Source organism: Panicum virgatum, chromosome 9N (assembly GCF_016808335.1).
Source record: "Panicum virgatum strain AP13 chromosome 9N, P.virgatum_v5, whole genome shotgun sequence".
In the NCBI taxonomy this organism is placed as follows: domain Eukaryota; kingdom Viridiplantae; phylum Streptophyta; class Magnoliopsida; order Poales; family Poaceae; genus Panicum; species Panicum virgatum.
In genome coordinates, this window is record NC_053153.1 from 12,717,035 (window position 1) to 12,739,736 (window position 22,702).

General features: G+C 47.5%; 3 protein-coding genes across 11 annotated transcripts; all 3 read right to left on the reverse strand.

Annotated features, from left to right (window-relative positions):
* Nucleotides 1-3,192: 3,192 nt before the first annotated feature.
* On the reverse strand, nt 3,193-5,791 carry LOC120691003 (gamma-glutamyl peptidase 5-like). The gene is made up of 3 exons (XM_039973951.1): nt 5,271-5,791; nt 3,647-3,970; nt 3,193-3,520 (listed from the first exon to the last, which is right to left on the reverse strand). The coding sequence occupies exons 1-3, from the start codon at nt 5,685-5,687 to the stop codon at nt 3,392-3,394; spliced, it is 870 nt and encodes a 289-aa protein (XP_039829885.1). The 5' UTR covers nt 5,688-5,791; the 3' UTR covers nt 3,193-3,391.
* Nucleotides 5,792-9,169: 3,378 nt separating this feature from the next.
* On the reverse strand, nt 9,170-15,929 carry LOC120690802 (uncharacterized tRNA/rRNA methyltransferase YsgA-like). 8 transcript variants are annotated; one of them, XR_005681945.1, is made up of 8 exons: nt 15,864-15,929; nt 15,270-15,751; nt 14,892-15,171; nt 14,624-14,674; nt 13,854-14,175; nt 12,026-12,192; nt 11,260-11,379; nt 9,180-9,463 (listed from the first exon to the last, which is right to left on the reverse strand). XR_005681945.1 is itself a non-coding variant. In XM_039973622.1 (6 exons), the coding sequence occupies exons 2-6, from the start codon at nt 15,554-15,556 to the stop codon at nt 12,155-12,157; spliced, it is 966 nt and encodes a 321-aa protein (XP_039829556.1). In that variant the 5' UTR covers nt 15,557-15,751; nt 15,864-15,929; the 3' UTR covers nt 10,688-12,154. The 8 variants fall into 8 exon arrangements, 5 of the variants coding, with proteins under 5 accessions (XP_039829556.1, XP_039829555.1, XP_039829557.1 ...); XR_005681944.1 differs by having other exon boundaries at nt 9,170-9,463; nt 11,260-12,192; XR_005681943.1 differs by lacking the exon at nt 9,180-9,463 and having other exon boundaries at nt 10,688-11,379.
* Nucleotides 15,930-16,065: 136 nt separating this feature from the next.
* Nucleotides 16,066-20,436, reverse strand: LOC120690804 (ferredoxin C 2, chloroplastic-like). Of its 2 annotated transcripts, XM_039973628.1 has the most exons (8): nt 20,158-20,436; nt 19,828-20,032; nt 19,652-19,715; nt 17,232-17,320; nt 16,744-16,812; nt 16,600-16,644; nt 16,447-16,505; nt 16,066-16,350 (listed from the first exon to the last, which is right to left on the reverse strand). In XM_039973628.1, exons 1-7 carry the CDS (start codon nt 20,178-20,180, stop codon nt 16,461-16,463), a joined length of 540 nt encoding a protein of 179 aa, XP_039829562.1. In that variant the 5' UTR covers nt 20,181-20,436; the 3' UTR covers nt 16,066-16,350; nt 16,447-16,460. The 2 variants fall into 2 exon arrangements, with proteins under 2 accessions (XP_039829562.1, XP_039829561.1); XM_039973627.1 differs by having other exon boundaries at nt 16,066-16,505; nt 20,158-20,435.
* Between the last annotated feature and the right edge of the window lie 2,266 nt (nt 20,437-22,702).

A 22,702-nucleotide genomic window follows, 5' to 3' on the forward strand; every position in this document is an offset into this window, starting at 1 on the left:
AAAAAAAAACGCAAGATTGGACGGCCGGGACCGGGAGCGGCTGTCGACGTGGCACCCTCCCAGGCCAAGGAATTGGCCAGGGATCGTAAGGTAAGATTATATATAATGCAGATGCAGACATTGCCTAAAATTGCTACGCGCCTACGCCTGTTTCTGAAGCCACAAACACGACTCCGAGAACTGGAAAGGCTGGGTACTTGCTATAAATGCTTGACCTTATGCAGCTTTTCGAGGTTTTCGTCTATGGCTTCGGGGCAGATCAGAAATTTGATGTCATGATTTTATTGAATGTGTAATGGGGTAGCGGATTGTTCAGCTCATTAGCTGCTTACGGTACTGGTAGGATGGACGAGGATGCCCATATGTACCCCAAAGCTGTTTTTGCGGGTGACCGTAAGTTTGGAGAGACACGGTCGATTTTCATCAATGCGGTGGACCCCATACCCACGTTATGTTATCAATTTCTCTGCCGACCACCTCTCTCTCAGATTCCCTTTCCCTTCTCCCTTTTCTCGTTCTTCTCCAGATCCGCCCCCAGGGCGAGCGGCCCGACGCCAGGCTCCGACCTCAGGGGAGCAACGCGGCAGGAAGGTGCGGCGGCGACGGCAGGCGCCCTGCGGCGCTGGGAGCTCCGCCCCAGCGAGCCTTCTCTTCTCTAGATCCAGCGAGCGCTGGGGAGCTCCGCCCCCCAGGCGAGCGGCACGGCGGCGGCTCCGGGGAGCTCCGCCCCCAGGGCGAGCGGCGTCGACGCTGGGAAGCGGCACGGCGGGGAGGCGCCGCGAGCCGGCAACGCCGGTGGCGGTGAGCCAGTGGCGGGGAGGAGGCGACACCGCCGCCGGTTTGTTTTTTCCTTTTTTATATATATAATCTGAACAATTTTTTTCTACCTCATTTTGTTTTGATGTAATTTTTATCTAATTAACTTTTGCACAATATTTTTCTCGTTAATTTTTCCTCTATCTCTTCAAAAAAAAATTTGAAAATTTTTCCATCTCTCTTGAATTTTTTTATCCTCTCTAAATTTTTTCTTGAAATTTTTGTTAAATTTTTTTAGAAAAAAACAACTTTACTAAAAAAGGAAAAAAATAACAGTCTGAAAATCGACCATAGGAACCCTTCCCTACGGTGGACCGTAAACTATCCTACCCCCATATGTACACCGATCATTACCAAACTTTGGATCCCATTTGGTCTCTGGCGACCTGTATGAATCAAAGCACGCGTTTCCGTTGTCAAAAAAAAGGAAAGAAAAACACGATTCAAGGCGTGTGTACGACCTGGACGGTAACGTGCCGGGGTGACTGATATTTTTTGTGCTGGCCTGATGCAGCTCAGCTGCTGGTTGTGCGCGCGCGAGTAGAGCTCTTGCCAGCAGGCTTCGAACCTGCCCGAGTTCAAGCGCAATCTGCGGGTGAGAAGAAAATCTTGTGCTGGGCGAGTGAGAATTACGTTCTTACTGAGGTTGTTAAGTAGCACGATTAAACTTCACAGTCAGGAGAGCATTCAATCGCTCAAGTCCAAGCATCCTGTGGAATGTGAGCAAATCTGTTTGGATGAGCTAAACTTAAGTGCCAAAATTTAGCACCTATTAGCACTAGTATCACTATTAAATTTTTTTGCCTTAGCTAAAATTTCGCTTACATTATTAACACTTGATCCAACATCCCATAGCCTTATTTAGGTTCGTGTGGTCACATCCTGAAGCCGCCGAGGTGTCGCTGCAATCTAAGCTTCGGACCTGGCAACTACTGGTCCACAATGCAAGCTGCAGCCAGCTCCACGAGCATCGCGATGGATACGCTCATCTATCCGCGTCAAGGAGCAGCACGGCTCGAGGAGGTTCACTGCACCTGGACACACCCGTCGCCTTATCTGCAAACGGTGGTGCTGCGCGTGTGGTTGGCTGCCGGCGCATCACAGTTCGGTACTACTCCTACCAGTGTTCCCAAAGCCGCTTTCACATTCTCGTCTCGTGCAAAATGTGGGCGATGCTAACGGCAAAGGCCCAGCTAGTCGCGACCCCCACTCCACCAGTGTCCTGTCCCATCCCCAACATCCAGCATATTTTCATTAGAAAAGGAGAATGATCCAGCCCAACAAACTGTAACAAACCTCTAGCTTGTTAACTGCCCACGGATGGTGAACACTGCAAAGGCTTTGTGCACGCCAAGATCAGACCTAGAGTGGCAGCCGGGGTCCCGAGCCGGCGGTTTCCGGCGGCCGGAGATGCGAGCTGGGACCGCCGAACGCCGGGGCCCCATTCGCCGGCCTGCACACCGCCCGTGTCTGTCTGTCGGGACGCCGGACGCCGCTCTCGGACGTTCGCGGGGAATATATTCCGGCGAGGATGGGGCCGGCTGGACAGAACAGCAGCGTGCGGCCGCGCGCGGAAGGATGGGGATGGCGCGTACGTGGCTGGAACTCCTAGCGTGCAGAGCAGGAGCAGGACGCGGGCGACCGCAGATGGATCCTGTAGGCCACCACCGGGATCGCGTCGCCGGCCAGTTGGTACGTCGTGTCCGGCGGTCCGGTCAGTGGGGGAGCCCACCTATGCTCGTCTCGCTCACCAACCTCGGGCTCTGATGATGAAGAAAGCGCACAGCTCCAGGTTGGTGCGCACTGTTGGGGTTGGTTTTGTGATGAGTCACTGAGTTTTGATGGAGCAGATCCTGTTCTGCTATTTTTGGTCCCCTGACTTCCGGCTTTCCTTCATGATAGGCTTTGCCAGCGCTGCGTATTTGACATCCGACATGCATTTCATGGCTTAGGGTGTGTTTAGATCACTTTGCATTTTTGTGTTTTTGGAAGGGAATTTTCAATATTTGAAGTATTAAATGTAGACTAATCACAAAAATAATTACAAATTTCGTCTGTAAACTACGAGACGAATCTAATGAGACTAATTAATCTATCGTTAAAACATGTTTACTGTAGAATTGCTGTAGCAATTTAGTAATCACGTCGTAATTAGGCTCATTAGACTCGTCTCAGGATTTACAGTCCATTTGTGTAATGCGATTTATTTTTTGACTACATTTAATACACCATGCAAATGATTTATAAAAATTTTGCATTTTGCGTTTTGGGATCAGACACGGCCTTAATTGGGGTCCGCAACGAAAAGATGAAAGAAACCTCTGTACTGTGGGGGACACCAGAGCTGGCAATCTGAGAACGAGCCGGGGCCAGGGATTGATAAAAAAACCAAAGAACCATTTTTTCTCTTTTATTAATGCTTCGGATAAGTAGTAGTAGTTCCTGTACAAACTCTGAGCTCTGAAGCACAAAATAAGGATGTGTTAATAATCTAGGCATCCCAATGCTCCCAATTTCCCCCCTTTTAACTTTGCTCCCTCCCCTCTCCCAATGAACTAGTGTAGCAGCAAGAATGCTATAGCGCCACCACCTGCTGCTGCGACGGGAGCCTCCCCTTGAGGAAGCCCCTGCACACCTTCTTCCACAGCTCCTTGTCCGGCTGCCGCACGTCGAAGCTCGCCTTCGCCACGTCCACCTGGCAGTCCTGCAGCAAGAGATTCCAGGCCGAGAACACTGATCAGCACCCGCACAATTTTTTCGTGTCTTTCAGAATTCTTGGTGTCACTGATGATGAACCAAGCCGCGAGCATGGACAAGCAGCAAAGCTTACCAGGATGAGGTTGCGCTGGAGGAGGCGGTCGGCGATGCTCATGAGGATGTCCTTGCTGTACTCGGGGTGGCCCTGGACGCCCATGACGCGGTCGCCGAGGCGGAACATCTCGACGCGGGTCTTGTCCGAGCGCGCCAGCACCTCCGCGTTGGGGGGCAGCTCCCACACCTCGTCCTGGTGGAACTCGATCACCGGCATGTGCACCGGCAGCTTCAGCGGCGCGAACAGCCTCGCCGCCGCCGCCGTCGGGTGGATGCAGCTCACCCCGATGTCCCAGCCCTTGGTCGACCGCCCCGTCCGCCCGCCCAGCGCACGGCACAGGATCTGCAGGTACCAGCAACAAACAACCACTTCGTAAGTTGTCAAGTTTAATAATCGGATGAAAAAACACACACATTTCATCACATTTATATATATTTGCACAGAAATTCTCTAATGTTTGTTGAAATGTAAAAAATCGAGCGAGCAGTTATGGGGGGTCAGAGGTACCGGCTAATGGACCCGGTCGCGCGTGACGGGAATAATCAAGCTGTCAGTTGGCTCTAAACGCGTTCCGATCAGGGGTCGCTGACGCCGGGCCGGCCATTAACAATGCCTGGGCAGGGGCCAGGTCGCGTCCGCCCACCGTCTCCCTCCTCGGATCCTTCCGGCGACCGTACCGGACGAGTGAGCTCGACCGGCAGAGCCATGTGCGAGAGCGAGGACGCGGACAAGGCTGGCGGGCGTGACGGGAAGCATCGACCGGCACCTCCGGACAGCGCCGCGAAATCAGGGAGTTTAATTTGTATCTGATGGTGGGAGAGTCAGAGTCTGGCGACCGGCTCCAAGAACAATCCAACTCGAGGTTCTCCTTCTCCACCTGGAGAAACACCTCCGGCTCTTGGACCAAAGTAGGGACAGAGACCACATGGTAGCCGCAAGCCTAACGAGCAGGCCTCCGGCCCCTGGATTCCTCTTCTTCCAAAACGGCTTGGTCGTAACTAAGTGATGACACTCTCGTGCGCTGCCCCGATCTGAATGAAGCCTTGTTTAAAATGCGTTTCTTTTCCCCCAAATTTCAGTTTCGACATGAATCTCAAACTTTTTCTTGCATGTAGAAACACTCTTCTTTTTGAGTGGCAAGATTAGGGGAGGAGGATTCCTCATCACGTGGTCAAGGGTTTGCTGCCCATGCTCTGGAGGCATGATCTGGTTTGAAGAAAGGAAATTGTTAAGCCGCCTAGCACGGCGCACACACCCTTTGGATGATCGCGAGCCGGTACGCTAGTAGTAGCGTCATTTCAAAAGCAATCGGCCCGGCGAGAAGCGTCACGCCATTCGTGTTCCCCACCCTGGATCATTTTAAATTGCAGGTGTGGTTTGCGCGCCAAATGATACGGCTGCGTGCTAGGCAGAGGACGAGGGGAGATCTCGCAAAAAAATAAATAAATAAGAGGGGAAAAAAGAGAAGAGGGGAACCTTTTTGTTCGTGTGAGTGTGTCCATTGACCAACGACACCTGAGCTAACACGGCCACGTCACCCCCACGTGAACTCAGCGAGGCCAGGCTGGAGTCTTAACCTCTTTTTTTCTCTCTCTGATGAGATGGAGGCTTGTTAAGCTAGAGGAGCGGGCGGGAGTGGCACCTGGTGGCCGAAGCAGACGCCGAGGATGCGCTTGCCGGCGGCGTGGAGGCGCCGGATGAGGTCGACGAGCGCGAGGATCCAGGGCTCGTCGCCGTGCGCGTCGGCGCAGCTCCCGGAGATGACGAAGCCGTCGAAGGCGGCCGCCTCGGCGTCGGTAGGGAGCTCCCCGCGGGGCGCGCGGTAGACGCGCCACGCCTCGCCGTCCTCCTCCAGCAGCGCCCGGAACACCTGGAAGTAGCCTCTGTACGCCTTGCGCACGTACTCCGAGTCCTCGCCGCACTGCAGCACCGCGTAGGACCCCGCCGAGGGCGCGGCCGCGGCGGCGGCGGGGGCGGCCGAGGTCCGGAGGAGGGCGGCCTCCACCGCGGCCGCGGCCTCGACGGCCGACGCGGCGTTCTCGAGCGGCCCCATTCCCATGGCTGGCGGCGGCGCGGTCTCCGGCCCGGGAATGGAGGGCGGGGATCGGGGGGCGGCTTGATTGATTCGCTTGCGGGGAGGGATGGTGGTGGTGGGGGGGAATGGCTGGAGGCGAGGGCCGCTATTTAAAGGAGGAGCTCCGCCGGTTTTCCCTCGGAAAAGAAAATGCGGTGCCTTTTTTCCGCTTTGCCACTCCCGATTTACGACAAATTCAAATCCGGGCGGGGGGCGTGGAGTGAAGGTGGTACCGGCCTACCGGGCCACCGGCGATCTGCTGGTCCGCCGCTGATGCGGGTGGTTTTGGACTGCGTGTCCCCGTCTCCGGCCGGTTTGTCTGCGTGCCCGCCTGCCCCAGCTGGATCCTTTCCCTTCTCGGCTCCTGTTTTCTCCTAGGACTAGTAATCCTTTAAATTTGTTTGAGCAACCAATACCAGTAGCCCACCTTTCCAATCGCTGCAACGCACTGGTGCGTGTACAGATGCGTTAGCTAGTGCCCTAGCGTAACTGACCAACAGAGCCGTTCCGTTGCTACCAGCCTTCACGAACCGTCAGCAGTTGCAACGGAGAACCAGGGAGGGCAAGATATAGATACTGGGAGTGGGACTGTGGGAGTGGGGGCAGGCGAACGCGTGACCAGCCCGCCGTTGCACCGGGCAGCATCGTGCCATCGCCATTCACTAGCGGGATGCGCCACTCGGAGCGAGCCGTGCAAGCAATGCAAGTTGCAGCGAGTGATTCCGTGGGACTGGCCGGCCGGCCGGAATCCACACCGAACTTTGGCTGCCACGAAACCGGCTGCCCCGTGAGCCCCGAGCCCGCGACTGCCGGAACCTTTTGCCGCTGCCCACAGCCCCACACTGCTGTGGCGCCACGCCAGTCGCCAGATTGCCAGTAGGGAGACCACCACGGTCTCCGCGCGAGCTCCGAGGTGTCGGAGGCGGCCAGCCATCGCAAAGGTTTCCTTTCGTTTTCTTATCTTGGGGGCCGGCCGGGGAAACCTCGCGCCGTGCCAAAGCCCCAAAGGTATCCACCACACCAAGCCCCTCGGAGTGGACCTGGACATGTTTTTGACAAAAATAACGAGTGTCCAGGTTCAATGAACCGGCGTGGCCAGTAGATTTGTGCGAGTATCACGCTGGTTGAATTGAATGGGAGGCGAGGGAGAAACTTCACGATCGGAATTCGGATATACTGCCTTCGCTTTCCGGGGCTCACCGAATTTTGACACAGAGGACCACCGAATCGGATTTGTCGTGGTCAAGAAAATGGAAACTTTGACAAATGTTTTAGAGTGAGAGGCTGTCACATTTCTTTTTATGGCGAACAGAACAGTGATGTAATGAACAATTTTGATATTATTCCTTACTGGTCATACTATGCATCCTCTTATACTTTTACATCTGTATATGGTTCTACAAACAACCACAAGTTAAGTTTCGTGGCATGTATTTTTATAGTTTGGTGTCATACGTACTGGAAGTGAATTTGATATAGGATCTGAATCTTTGTAGGAATCGAAGCCCCATATTTCTTTTGGTTTCTTGTGTATACCATCTCAACTGAATCCACATGATGTTGCTATTTATCATATGCATTTTATATGACTAGTAAAAATACAATATTCTCAGCCATACGCATGCATTCGTATCTAGGGTATAAATTAAATTAAGGGAGGGTTTATATATTCGCCTTCGTTCAAAATCGTAGATTTTATTCGAATCTTAGATTTTTCGGCACTTACGCGATACAAATAAGAAACTAGACAACACATGTGGGCCCATGGACAACCTTTAGCACATATCTTGGAGAAAGATATGTGTTAAAGGTCTTAGCATTTTGCCTAAACAGTAGTATGTGCTACGGCTTAGTGCTAGGCTAACGAGCAGTAAACACAGTACAACGAGCACGTCAGATCTAGGATAATAATACAAATAAAATGGGCCGCAGTGTTCTTCAAATAATATTTCATCTGTCCTGAAATATATGGTATCGTAAGGTTTAAAATTTGTACTTAAATATAATGCATTCTAAAAATTTTGGACAAGTATTAAAGAAAATTATTTAATTCTCCTTGGCTCTTAGTTGCTAACTTACTTTGTTCCTTCCTCCCTCCTTTTTTTTATTAAATCCTCCCCCCTTGATTTTAGGAATAATTTTAATTTCAACTGATAAACCAAGAGCTCTTGCAGGGTATATGCATCTTTTGTTCTATCCTAAAATTGCTAGAATGTCTTATATTACACGCAGGAGTATAATGTCAATGGACAATTAAAACCTATAGAATCATCCCCTCAGCCAGCGCGGAATATTCTGATGGGACAGTAAATTGCGTGCTAGCTGAAGCTGACGAGCAATAATTCAAGCGGATATGTGTAACACAACGATGCAACTTTAATACAAATAAATTTGGTTGCTATTGGAATAATTGCGGATGGTCATTAGTATGGTATAAAAGGGCACCAAATTAGTGATGTTATTGCATAATAGTAATGCAGTTGATGCACAATCAAATCGATCCGATAGAATCAGACCACGTGAATATTCTTTTCCACGACAGATAAAAAACCGATGCGCATTTATATACGGGTTTGATTGCCCATTTTTTGTATGGGGCAACAGAGATCGATAGTATTTGTGTGTTCTGAAACGGAATGGATTCTGGATTGGTGATTGTATTACCACTTCATCAGTACCTGCCGTCTGAATTTCCCCACAGCTCCTTTTTTTTTTCTTCTTTTAAAAAGGAATCGCAGGGTCACACTCACACGCATCGATCAGACGCCGCCGCAATCGATGGAGCTGCTGACTCATCAGCCATCATCATCGTCGATCGGCACTGCAGGCTCACGTCGGATCGATTGCCGCTAGCTACACTACATCTACAACCATACACACCCTACGCACCACGCCTCTTTGTCGTCTGCTCCAGCGATCTCGACCGGCCATCATCCATCCCCGTCATACATCTCGTCGACGTTATACGTACGCGCCGCTCGACCCGTTTCCATCGACCGAGATCGATCGATCGATCGATGGAGACCGACCGATGCGCTCCAGATCACGAGCACTGCCGTCCTCGATCTCTTGCTCTGCCGCCACCACCATCCACCAGCAGCTCGCTATAGCTTGCGTGCGTCGGCTGCCAAAATAAGCCCTCGTCACCCCGGCCCGAACGGCCAGCTGCCGGCCGGTCGTCGACGATGATGCGGCGCGGTTAGCCCTGCCAAACGGGGTGCGCACGTGGCCCGGCCAGCATGCTTATCGAGCGTTGGACCTGGAGGCGCGCTTAATCCGGCCGCGTTTGCTCGCCGGGTGCGCGCGCGCGGCGTCGAACCTGGCCGTGTTCCCGGCCGGCAGCGTTGCGTCTGAGCGTCGGACAGTGCTGCGTGCGTGCGCCCGCCTAGCTAATTGGTTGCTTTGGTGGCAGCGACACGCAGATTCAGCTGGGAGAAAAAAAAAACGCCAGCGTACAAGTCAGATGCACTGAATGTATCAGGCCGCAACAGCTCAGCTTTGTTTACCTGATATGATCACCCTTTCCCAATGGGAACCAGAGACTAGCGTAGTTGGCATTCACCAACTTGTCGATGCTTAATTCAGCTAAATGATGCACCAATCGGTGGCCTCCCGATGCAATCCTATCGGCGATCACAGATCTGTCAACACGACCAAACCAAGCCAAGCCAAGCCATGTCCCTTTCCAGCACACTGCAAGACACCAAAAGGATCGACAAGGCGTAGGTGCCAAATAGCAAGCTGCTGCAGGAACACCAACCCTGCATGATTCAGAGTCAGAAAGGCAATCATGTGAGTCCATGGGCATTATCAATTGACAAGGAAAAGATGCCGCAGTTCCAAGCATTGCACAGTGACACGCTGGTCACTGGACGCAGCAAACAAACTTGCCTATGTTGGCACAGGCAAAGTGATAATGTTGATTCGATAGCTTGACTAAACTTGTTTCGGGGAAGGCTATAACGACATGGATGATGAAGCAGCACGATCGGAAGCATCTAGGTGGTAGGTGCCAGTACCACCTCCTTTCTGGGGAAGTCGGCACTGTGCATGTGACATGGCAAAACCCAAGATATTTTATGTTCGTACCTGAACATGATTGGTCCATCCCTGCTCTCTGATTGTACTTCTGAACATGTGAAAAAATGAGGCCACAAAGAGCATGATCACTTCAACAGTGTTTTGCAAGGCTTTGTTTGGTTTGTGCTGTGCTAGTGAATAGTGATATCTGACCGCTAATTACGGTGTCAAACAAAGCCAGTTTACAAAACCAACTTCAGAACCCCGCACTAGTGACCCTGAAGAATATAATGAGGCCTTTGACTGCGTGATTAGAGAATAGTTACTATAGCATTATTGTAGCAAATCATCAATTAATTACTGTCATTAGATTCGCCGTGAAAAATTACACCCATCCCTGAAAAGATTTTGCAAATAGACTTCATTTAGTACACCATGCATGCGAGATTCTTTTGTAGAATGGAATAGACTTCATTATGCACATGGAGCATGATAAAGTCATGAAAAACGTAAAGGAGCTTAATTTACATTAGTGCAGTTCACTGTTTTGCTGCATAGTGGCATCAAGATATGTGCCGGCAGAGTAACTGCTTAATTTACATTACTTAGACTACTGGGCAGGAAACTGTCCAAGTTTCTTTCTTAAATAACAGCTGATGTACCAGATGGTTACTGATCACAAAACAAGTATAATTTGAATTGAGGACTATCATTGTCACATAAAAAAAATAATGAAGGAATTATGCACAATGACATCAGAATCACTAATCAAAGATTGGCAGAAACGGAAGCTGACAAATGTTGTCTCACCACTTCATATAGGAAAATATTAAGCGTATGTTGGAACCTTTCCTCGTCTCATTTTTCCCCGTATTTTATCAATAAAGCTAGAAATAGCACATAAATAGTTCCTTAGGTAAATATAGTACAGTTAAGAGAAGTAATTTTTCAGAATCTTCAAGAAATACAGATCAAAACATTCCAGTCATGTTTAAAGAATATGCAAGCCAGAAACAATATTAGACTGTGAGCTAAACCATTTGAATCCATTACAAAATTAAGCGGAACTATGGAAGCTTTGCTAAGAAAGGAGAAAGGTTACCCAATGTTTTAGCCTATGCTCCTAAAGGCTGACTGGTTCGGGGAGTTGCTAACTAGTGCTTGGACCACCTAAAGACAACCTGAACAAGTTGTTTATGGCAAATAGACAAAAAGCAAACTGAATAGAGTAATAAAGCAGTACAGAACCATGCTCCTAGAATGACGGTGTGTTCAAATTACAACTACAATTAGTGTTTCGTTGCTTTATCCAACATCTTGATGTTCTATAGTGCCAGCCAGCGCATTGATCAATCAACTTTAACTTTGTTTCCTATTAGTTATTTTTTTCAGGTGTCAGCACAGGTAGCATCTTAGTACTTTGGTGGCAAAGCATCCGAATGCTGTGTCTCACTATAAACTTTCGATACAGATTCTGTAAAAATATGTATTTGATTGCTTGTGCCTAGACAGCCTAGTGGTTGGTTACTCAGCATACCGAAGATAGCGTAACGCCTTTTCACAACAGGAGATAGTGTATTTGTTTCCAGTTGCAGCAGACAAGGCAAGCAATACACCAACAGTTCTGCTTGTGTAAATGGGTTCCTCATCTCATTCCCTGAGTATCAAGCAGTTTATACAGGTAAAGGTATTTAAATAAATTGAAAAAAGGGAAAGATACAAAAACAGTTATTATTAATATTTTAATGAGTCAATAACACTTCCCATAAAAATGTTCAGAGCAAGAGCAATTTACAACTACTATAACAATTTTTTTTATAAACATAATCACCTTATGAGCTGCATACAACAAAGCATTGAAGCACAGAAGGCAAGTCAAATTAGGATTTCCTAAAAACAGATGCTACTGCTTTAGAAAAAAATGAAAAAAAACCCTGCAGAACGGATTTCCTACAAACAGATGCTATTACTCCAAGAGGTTAAAAAAGAAGAAGAAAAGACCACTGCTAAGCAGAACAGTAGAAGTTGAAAGTGAGAATGGCGATATTATTTTTCATGGAAAAAAGAAATAAAATAAACCACTATTCACAGATAAACTAAGGAAAAATGATTGTAGATGCCCGAAAATCCTTTATGAACTGGTACAACATGGTTCCTTGAAAGAAATTGGTCTAGCATCAAAGAAGACAGGAATTGGAAGCAGCACTAACATTTCAGTGAGCTACAAGCATGCATACATTGATTGCAACAGTCAAATCCAGATTGCTTATGAGTTATGACTCAGGATGCTCTTACGGTCTTACCTGTTAACAAAGCAAGCTCCACCTGAAAGCACGCCTTTGAAAATCCAACTAAATCAGCCCGGAACAAGTTGAAGTGACACCACTAGAAGGTGATAGTGTGTTTTATTTGAGGACGAGCACAATACCAAGTCAGCAGTGGTGAATCATGAAAGATCCTGTAACAAGTCCTGCAAAAGATGTCATTGTGGTGCAGGCATAATGCCAGGAGTTTTGCTGATCTTAGTTTTCATTACCTAGATAGATTTGATATCACCAAGAACTGAACCCAACTGAGAAGCCACAAACCTAACACAAATTATTTGCCCTCTCACTGAGTGGAAATCAACTGTGTTTTGTTCTTTCATACTCATAATATTATTTATCTATGGGTCATAGGATCAAGGAAAATCACTTGGCATGAGCATTCAGTGTCAATTGCTCAATTCTGTTGCAAGAAATTATTGTACAGTAGATATTTTCGTGCATGTGCTAGACAACAGTCAGTAAAAGAAAAAAAAACGTGGGGCAGAGCCTTTGTCATGGCGCCATAACTTTTCTAGGATGGGAATACCCAAATCTTCCATGAAAAAGGGGGAAAAAAGAGGCAGCTCCTCCTGTAGACAGTAATGCATAATGTTCTCTCTAATCTATAATGTTACCAAGCATTCAGCAGAGCAGAACGTCAAGAAGACAGCAATTAAGCTGAATTTTCTATTGTATTGTCATGCTCCTATGATGGTCAGAGAAGTATAGTACAATCTAGGTACAGATCAATAGAGTTTATTCACATGCAAACTTGCAAAGGGGTTTGCACACAAAGCAGTGAAGCTCTCTCTCTACTAGGAATTTCAAACATCAATAGTAAAAGGTCTAGCTCAATGAGAGTTTATTCTAAAGTTGCAAGCATCCTATACAGCTTATCTTGCAAACAATTCAACTGACAAATGATGAAGTACTTCTCTTTTAGAGAACAATTCTTGGAAAAGGAATAAGTGGATTTTTCATGGCCATAAATCACTCACGTGGGATGCTGGCATGGCCTACTTATAGTTCTAAAATGTTTATAACATCCATTATCCAGAATCCTCTTACGTTATTGTTGTTAAAGGATTAAACACAAAAACTGTAAAGATTTCCGCTGACTACTCTTTTTTTATGAATAAAAGGCAGGAGCACTACCACATCATTTAAGAAGAAGTTGCCTCATATTAATGGAAACGAGGCCAAACCGTACATCACTCAGTTAATTCGGAAAAACTGAGTAAAAACCATAGTATTGCAATGGAGGCGTATTGCAAGATTAACCTGCAATGTTTCAGCTGTCTCTAACTTAAGTTCCTAACACTTCAGATAGTAGCCTGTAGGCCGCACCACGTGCAGAAGCCAGAATTGATTTTTTCCTTTATCTAGAAGAAATATTGTCAAACATTCCAGCATTATATGTAGTCTAAAATGGTAAAACATTAATCAAGCCCCTTTTCCCCCTGAAACGATCACGAATCAGGCATCACAGCATGCTTCCTTTATTAGAGAGCCAGTGGAACACAGAAACTACATGACGCCATCATAGTAAGAAATTCCATGAGTACCAGTTCTCATACGTTTCTTGTTCCTCAAAAAGTAAACCAGATGGAACAAACTGTTCATTTCCCTTGAATCAGCATTAGCAGAGAAGATAGAATAGAAACAAACAATTAGTTAAATGCAAATAGAAAACGAGTTAGGCAACATCCAAAGAAACAAATGCAAAGTTAAGGGGTTAAAGTTGTGCTATCTATTTGATATTTGGGTTGTAACATGAACAAAAATATACCACCTGCAACCGAAACATTCAGAGATTCAAAAGTACCTTCCATCGGAATGTTTACAAGCTCGCAGGCTTGGAGGGTTTCTGAAGAGAGGCCATTCCCCTCACTTCCTAACACTAAGCACAGAGACTCATTCAAGAGTGAATCAGCTAGTTCTTCGGACAGCGAGTGGATCCCTTTGGATGCATCACTGCTACTTTCTGGATGGCCTGCCATCATCTTCATATCATATTTAGTCATTAATGCATGCAGGTCATGCCAGGTACCAGAGACAATAGGAAGCTGCAAAGAGGCTCCACGGGCTGCACGAAGAGCCTTTTCATTGAAAGGATCACAACAAGCTGGGAGAAGAAATACCCCATCCTGTTGGCATTTGGGTATACAGGTTGTAAGAAGTGTAGAAGTCAGAATAGTAAATAATGCAGAGTATTTGGTTTTGTCAACCAGAGATAGTTTTAACACACATGAATCCTATGTTGTGTATCCCATAAAAAATTATTGTAAACAATAGCGTCGGATAAGGACATTCCATCATATCTTACATAAGAGCGGAATTAAATTTCATGGCATATTTCTCAAGACCCAAATTACTGCCAACTCTATCCTGTGACAGTTCAATTTATCTTATAAATCAAATATGTCCAAAACAGCTAGAAAAGAATCAAAGTAGAATGACAAATCTGGTCTCAAAGGAAAAGCATATGCTCTAGTGAAGTGGCAATATATTGTCAACATTATGCAATGTAGCAGTAGTTTCAGTCTACCATACTTCAACAAGTAAGAAGTAACACTAAAGAAAGAGATGCCCTACCCATTTGAAAGCACAAGCTGATCTTATCAGCGTTCCAAGGTTACCAGGATCCTGCAAGGTAAGGGCACTATGGTCAGCTTGAGATGCATTGTGCAAAATTTGTAACTACGCTTGTAATACACATAACTATAAGTTAGTTTCCAACGAAAACAACACGCATGGATTAGAATTATGTTATGTTTTTGAACTGTGGAATGCTTTGTGGTCTAAGCATAAATGATGACAGAAATTATCTCTCTGCACAATGGTGGGTACTGCATATCCTCGCCTGTATCCCATCAAGGACCAGAATCCTCTTTGGATGATTGAACAGCCCATGAAGAGAATCCCCATCCTCATGGCTCCCGAGGTCGCGGAAGTGCCTAGGCATGTGCATGACAGCAATCGCCTCGGTGGAATCAACCGACTGCATGCCGGACACCTTCTTCATCACCGCGGCGTTGACAAACACGACGTCGCCAGAGAACTCGCGCAGCTCCTCCGGGACCTCCACGCCATCCAGGAGAAGCAGGTGATCGATGGCGTCGAGCTCAAACCTACACATCTCCCTGAGGAGGCAAGGGGCCAGGAGCACTGGATTAGGACGGGAAGCTTCGCCGCGGGACGGGTCAGAGTTGGCGAGGGGCCTGGAATCGCAGGGAAGTACAGGATGGGCGCGAGGCCGACGAGGAGGAGGCGGCGGCAGGAGCGGCGGTACGCGGCGGAGAGCCGGAGCTTCACGCAGTGCTTCACGAGCGGGTTCGCCACGCTCGCCACCTGCTTGCGCCTTTGCCCGGCCCGGGAGGAAGCCGCGGCCGCCGGCTTCGCCGCAGCGGAGGCCGTAGCAGTGACGGCGCTGGACGAGGATATGCTTCGAAGGCGGAGAGCGCGCTCCGGGCTCGGCGAATAGTTGGCCGCCAAGGTCGGCGGCGGGGCTCGCGCCAGTAGCAGCATCGCGGTGGCGAGCGGCCGAGCGGGGGGGCCTGGTGTGGCGAGCTAACTTGGCTTCGTGGGCTTGGCGCCCATCTTATCTGCTCATGGACTCAATTGCACTGCACACTTGCATTCAAGTACTCAACGGTCGGGATGGTCGGATGGCCCGTGGTCACAGAATTCCGCGATGCCAATTTTTTGCCATACACATTTCAACTTGGAACACGATTGATATAGCAGTAGTTAGTGATCCATTTATATGCCAATTCCTGCATATTCTAGAATAAAAAAAACAAGGATCGATTTGAAACTATTATGCATTTCATACCGATTTCTGAATCTGAAGCTTGTTCCTGATCATTGTGCATGGCGGGAATTGCACGTTCACCGAACGAAGAGGTGAGGCTGTGACCCTGCATCACCCCGCCGGCGACAGGGCCCATGGAACACGGTGAGCGCCTGGAAGCAACGTGCCAACGTGTCCTCCCATGACAGCACCACGTCAATCAAACAGTATGTTATTCGTCTACTGCATGCAACTTCCAAATCTCATAGCTCCGGCGATCGTTATTCGCGCTGAAGATTTAATGCAGTGCAGTTTACAACTTTACACGGTTCATACTGTTCATCATCTATCAGAAGTGGCATCTTTACAAGAAGCACATCTGCACATGCCAAACTGCTAGGGCGCAACGGAACATGGGAGAACTGTGAACAGAGGGAAAAAAAACAAAAAATATCTTCCCCTCTTGCGAAGCAGGTTCTTGTGACTCTATAAGCTACCAACTGCAGAAACACAACTTAAAACCACGATCCTGAAATAAGTGAAAGCAGAGAGATAGATTTTGGGGGCAAGAACAGAGTGTGAACGTATTCAGTATTGCAGGGATTCTAGTTTGAGAGGACACGACCTCTTAGGCACTGCTCACTCGTCTCCCATTGCAAGTTCTAGCGCATAATCATCTCTTTCCTGAAAAAGAAGGGAGTCCATTTCATCTTAGGATGGTGTCTGAGAACCAAACATATAACTGCATCTTGTGGATCAGAAAGTTAGTACTACTCACCACAGGCCCTCGTGCAAAATATCTCCCGAATTGGAGCCAATATACCTGCAAATTGACAAACGATTTGTTTAGTGAGTTTCATAAGATTATTTCCTACTACATATGGAGCTACGTATTAGTTCTTCATATTCAAAAAGTGCTTGCCTCATCTTCATCTTGAGTCTCGACTTCAACATCACTGGATGGGAAGCCAACACACAACAAGGCATAGCCCTGAAAAGAAAACCATACAATAAGACTCAGGAACACTGGAGTACGTAGTTGATAGGCAACGGTAGACAAAATTTTATGATTGGATAACTAATTTGCACCGGTGAATCTTTCTATGTTGCTCAAGTAAAAATAATTACTCAATCAAAAATATATGGCCATACATGTGACAACAAAAGATACTAAATCGCTGGTTACAATGTGATCATAATCCTTTGTAGAAAGAAGTCATGTTAGTCATTTGCCAAGCAGGAATTGCCCAGGAACGTTTGGAAAGTTGCATGAGCTGCCTAAACTGGACAACAGGTTAACAGTGCAATACGGCATCACATTTTCAAGACCATGTACACGGGGAACAAAAGTATGGCATGGACACAGTACTCGAATCAGATCCCAACTAGTGGAAGAAAACACAGGTGTACCTGGTCCTTTAGTTCTGCAGATATCCCAAGTGCTTCGGGTTGTCTTATTTGTCCAGATTTTATCCTGACTGCACAGCTTGTACAACAACCTGATTACCAGAAGGAGTTTCCAATTATTAACTCGATAACAAGAAATAATCAAAGTGGAGATGCTATGCTAACTAGCAGCATTCCTAGTTCGACCAGTGTATCAAAATGCAATAGCATGTCATTCTTAATTTATTTGTTGTTCCGAAGTATCAGACAAATAGGATAGTCCCAAATGATTCCAACATGGTTCTGCCTACATGTTCCAAAAAGCCAAAATAGCAAATTTGAGCAATGTCCACAAAGAGTTCGTAATCAAAAGAATTATGCAACTTTATGACCAGATGCAGTGAAATGATGGATGCAACCCAATGAACCCACCATGGAGGCACGCAAAAGGCCATCCGATGTCCTTACCACTCCCAGTGCACATGAAAGGAAACACAGTGAAACCGTCATCAAGCTCGCAGTCACTAAGCGAGGGCTAAGTGTGAAGCGCACCAATTCGCCTACCATATGTGATTTGGTGAGCAATGCATTCCACAACGAGAATGGAGGCACTTATACATCACTCCCAACTTTGCCAATGATTACAAGGGCCTCGTTGGTCCCCAAGTGGGTGGAGCATGGCAGGGGCTAGTGAGACCTTCCATCTAGAAGATACAAAATAGTTAGATGCTACAGCATGGTGGGCCTTGACTTAAGCAAGGACTATATCCTTAAGAGTCTGATTGGACTACTGTTGTACATTGCCTCTCCAGCCCACCTCCATGGTTGATGCTAGGTACAAGCGAGAGCCTCCATTTTACAAGATCAAAACTGTTAGGTCCTAGAGCATTCCAAAATACTCACACAATCAGACTGGCACACTCATGCAAATACTTGGAGAAGATGAACAGCACACATGAGTATTGCTCTCTTGAATATATATATATATATATATATATATATATATATATATATGTGTGTGTGTGTGTGTGTGTGTGTGTGTGTGTGTGTGTGTGTGTGTGTGTGTGTGTGTGTGTGTGTGTGTGTGTGCTCAACTTAATACAAATTGATGCAGCACATGAGATTGGTTAAGCTTCAAACACGCCAATTACAAGGGAATCACCGGTCCCAACTCCTAAGAAGGTGGAGCATACAAAACTGATGGGGCATGGACTCACCCAGTGACTTTTTTTCTGCATGCAGTGGATGTACAAGAGTACTTGTATGCATGTGAAGCGCAGAGGTTTCCCTTTGTGATACCCTTACAGATGCGGCTTGGTGAACAATGAATTTGGAATGACAATGATGGCATTCTCGGCCAGATTATATAGGAGTGCCAATGGTTATATATTAGAAGCAGCTATCCTGCACCATTCTCATAACCATATATGAGTTTCGTGCAAGACTTGCACATGCTGCTACCCATATCAGAATAAGGAGGAGGAGGCGAGCACTAACTAGCTGATTGGCTGCATGTGGAAGGGGAGGGAGCTAGAGGGAGACGAGCATAGTTGGCATCGGTGAACTTATTAATGTAAGCGCTACTACTAGTCATGCATAATGAGTCTACCAACGGCTGCTTACTTAACAAACACGTTCATGGTTGCTACATGAATATTGGATCATATCATGTATTCCAGCTTGGGCAAGTCTGGTGCTTCCATGGTATTCGCATTCTGCTCTACTCTTGGTGTAGCCATATACTGAACAGTGCATGCACTATGTATCACACAAAAGAAATACTGCATGATGGGCCAGCTGGTCTCACTTGATTATTGTTTTCTTGCAAGTTTGCAACTACAAGGATATTGCCTGTTCATTGCAAGAACACACCTCGGTAACTTGCAACTGATCTCAATCAAATGCAGGCCAACTTACTTTGTGGTCTTCTTACTACTCAACAAATCTTAATGAGTTGCTCATATTTCAGTTCCTACTTCCTAGGAAGATGGATGAGTGTGGTTCTTATGATCTCTTAACTAACTATCTCAGCATCATTGTTCGAATTATCTTGAAGGCTCATATTTCAGTTCTAAAGATGGGGACTAGGGAGTTGTTGGTGCCCAGCCATCGAGCCTAGCCAACGCTGCTGCTGAAAATTAAGGCTCATGTGCCAAGCATGGACAGCAAACAATGTACTAATATGATTAACTGACATCTCCTAGAGACATTGCAGTTTCGTTCATCAGGAGTCAGGAGCTCATGATATGTTGCAAAAGCCACTATTCCTTTGTGAAACAACAACTGAACATTCAAGCGTGCCGGTGCCAGGTTATCATGATAGCAGTTCAACAGATTAGCACATGCAGGTCTCGCTGAATTCTGTTACTGTGCAACAGTATAGGACAGATGAGAGTAGCAAACGAGGGTGGAGAGGGGATAGGAGGATTCATGATGCAACCTACCGTGCCGGCACGCGAATGGCAGCCTGATGTCCTGCGCCTCCGCGGTGTGCAGAATGTACTGGTCCTGCGCCCGCCACCCACCATGAGCCCATGTCAGTACCCATACCAGACCTTCCTTCCCCGGGAAAACAGAGAGACACCGGAGCAGAACGCGCGCGGGGCGAAGCTGGGCGTACCTCCGGCACGACGAACTCGTGGACGACCCCGCGCTGGCGGTCGTGGACGGTGACCTTGTGGGCGGCGACGGCAGCGGCGGCCGGCGGCCGGGGCGCCTGCTGCAGCTCCGAGGCGCGCGCCCTCGTGTCCCGCGCCGGACGGCTCCGGCGCGGGGACGCGGAGCCGGCGATCCCCTCGCTCCTCCACAGGCACCCGATGCGAGCCCTGCAGCAACGCGCAAGAGATTGCCGAGTTCAGCGTGTGCCAGTGAGGCATGGCATCCGGTGTATCAGGAACCGCGAATGGTAATCGTTTGGGGAAGGCGGGCACGGTGGCTGAGCTGAGCGTACGTGGTGGCGGCGGGGCAGGCCATCGTGCCCGCCGTCGGCCTTGTGCTCTCGGTTGACGGGCGGGTCCGGCCCGCGGCGGGTGGGTGGTGGGGAGGGGGTGCTCGGACGGACGGGTCCGCTGCCGCGGTGCCGCCGGCGAGTCGGCGGCTGGAGGGAGCGTGACGACTGCGTGAGCGAGCAAGCGGGACGGAATCCTCGCGTCGCGCAACTGGCTCGGAGCGGATAACGGGATAAGGTGAAGGGTCCGCCTGCCTGCCGCGCGCTCCCCCGCCGCTCGCTAGTCCCCACGACCCCACCCTTCAACTGGGCGGCGGAGCAGAGCGGATCCCACGACGAGGAGTGACGGGCCGGATCGCGTCGGTCGACCAGGCCCGGAAAACTTTTTGTGCGCGCGGCCTGGCAGGTGAATCCGGCCGGCCCGCACCCCAGAGGCCCAGACGCACGGAGGACTGGGCTGGCTGCGGCCGCAAGGGAGCAAGTCGACGTGTTCGGAGCCGGCCACCTCCGTGCGCCAAGGCGGGGCGGCCGGCCGGGTCCGAGCCGCCGCTGCCCGCCGCCAAAGGACGCGCGCTGTCGTGCCGCGGCGGCGCACGCTGCGCGGCCTTTCTAGCCAGCAGCGGTTCACCACCATTCGGTAGCTGTAATAAAAGCCTCTCGCCTACTCTCCGATAGTATCACCCGCCGCTGTCGAAGGAAAACACCATCTGCTCCCTCCAAGCGGCCGGCTCCGGCGGCGGCGCGCGCCACCTCCACCGCCCCGCCCGTGCAGAACCGTCGAGCGGACACGAACGGCGCCGTCGTGAAAAAATCTGCCCGAGACGGATCTGCGGGTGTCGATCATCCAATAGGGTCGGCGCGATGATTGTGATTTTCTTGGCGTGCTCGACTCATCATCTGATCATCAGGATGGTTCGGTTTCGGTCGTTGCCTACTGCCTACTACTTGGCTTTGGCTCTTCCGAGTCCGCAAGGCCGCACGCCCACGCCGGTGCGCCGCACCCGGGCCGGCTTCTTCTGTTCATCTTTCTTTCATTTTTTAAGAAAAAAAGTCTAAATTACTACCCTCAACTATAGCTAAAGTCTAGATAACCCCCTAAACTATCGTTTGGTTCATTTACCCCCCAAATTATACTATTTGGTTCAAATTACCCCTAATATAATTTGTCTTTTTTATTTCTCCATGCATAGATAGAGTTTTAAGTTGAAATTTTACAACATAATAGTACACACTATAGCACATGTTAGAAAAATAAATCATAATTTTTAGCATTATTTTGATAAGTTAGGATATTTAATAATAAATTAATCATTAGAATTCAAAATTATATGAAAACTAATGGAGAAAATTATAAAACTTTTCCTAAATATGTAATGTGATGTCCATTACTACCCTGCAAAATTTGAAATTAAAATTCAACTTGTGTATGGAGAAACAAAAAAGATAAATTATATTATGGAGTAAAATAAAATAAATGTTATAGTTTAGGGGGTAAAATAAACCAAATTATACTTTAGGGGGTTATCCAGACTTTGACTATAATTGAGGGGAGTAAATTAATTTTTTTCCTTTTTTAATCTATCTATCCTTCCCGCGGCGCCTGATCGAGTGACAAGTTGGACAACGTGTTGGCTGGTCGCAATGCAAAAGTGTGCGCAATCACGCTTCCATGCAGGTACCTGAACTCGCGGACGCAAACCTACCGAACGAACAATTTTCCAACTATCCTGAAATTGATGGCTCATCCGGTCGATGCAAATCATGGAACTAAGTTCATGGATCTTTGTTGATGCCTATTTCCTCCATACTTGAAAAGAATATCATTTTGGATAATGTTTGGATCAAACATTAAAAATATAAATCATAAATAATTTTTAAATTATTGAGTTTTTAATAAAAACCATATAAATAGATTTGTCTTGAAAAATACTTTCATAAAAATATAAATATATCACTTTATATTTTTGTAAAAATAAGAAGTCAAAGTTAAGATTTGGAGACCGTGTTCAAAATGACTTTTTTTTCTAGTACGGAGGTAGTAATAATTTAGTAAGGATATAAAGTGTGTCAAATTTTATAAATAAATATGGACTTACATAATACCTTTCATAATCACTCAACCAACAGTAACTGCTCCATTTTAAAAATGGACGGTATGTTTTTTAAAAGCATTAGATGCGCTCTAAACAATGCATGATTATTAGATCTGTATCTAATTATGCACACATATTTGCTGCAAATTCCACATGGTGTATTCGCTATCTTGGTTGTTGTTGCTGCATCTTCCTCCCATGTTGCAGCGCCAACTCGCATACCCTCTTGCGCCGCCGTCTTGGCATCTCGCGGCACTGGCAACAACGACAATCAAGTGTAACCTTTGACAAATTGACACTATTAAAAGCTTGTGGAGCAAAAAGTAATATATGAATGCTGATTAGACATGAAAAGGCAGTGGTAAGCACAAAGAACCTTGAGGAGTTGAAGTCAAACTTACTGTTGACAAAACTTGCACTGGACGGGATCCCTGGAAAAATTGGTCAACCACTGC

Bases quoted from the DNA above. Each gene is read 5' to 3' on its own strand.
- LOC120691003 (XM_039973951.1), bottom strand. From the start codon at position 5,687: ATGGGAATGGGGCCGCTCGAGAACGCCGCGTCGGCCGTCGAGGCCGCG. The intron at 3,971-5,270 runs GTGCCACTCCCG...TGGTACCTGCAG, and splicing joins GCGTCTGCTTCGGCCACCAG to ATCCTGTGCCGTGCGCTGGG. The intron at 3,521-3,646 runs GTAAGCTTTGCT...CTCTTGCTGCAG, and splicing joins TCCAGCGCAACCTCATCCTG to GACTGCCAGGTGGACGTGGC.
- LOC120690804 (XM_039973628.1), bottom strand. From the start codon at position 20,180: ATGGCCTGCCCCGCCGCCACCAC. The intron at 16,813-17,231 runs GTACACCTGTGT...TTTTCTTTTCAG, and splicing joins CTGCAGAACTAAAGGACCAG to GGCTATGCCTTGTTGTGTGT. The intron at 16,645-16,743 runs GCAAGCACTTTT...GTCAATTTGCAG, and splicing joins AGACTCAAGATGAAGATGAG to GTATATTGGCTCCAATTCGG.
- LOC120690802 (XM_039973620.1), bottom strand. From the start codon at position 15,556: ATGCTGCTACTGGCGCGAGCCCCGCCGCCGACCTTGGCGGCCAACTAT. The intron at 15,172-15,269 runs GTACTTCCCTGC...TTGCCTCCTCAG, and splicing joins GTCGGCCTCGCGCCCATCCT to GGAGATGTGTAGGTTTGAGC. The intron at 14,176-14,623 runs GTAGGGCATCTC...AAATGCCAACAG, and splicing joins CAGCTTGTGCTTTCAAATGG to GATGGGGTATTTCTTCTCCC.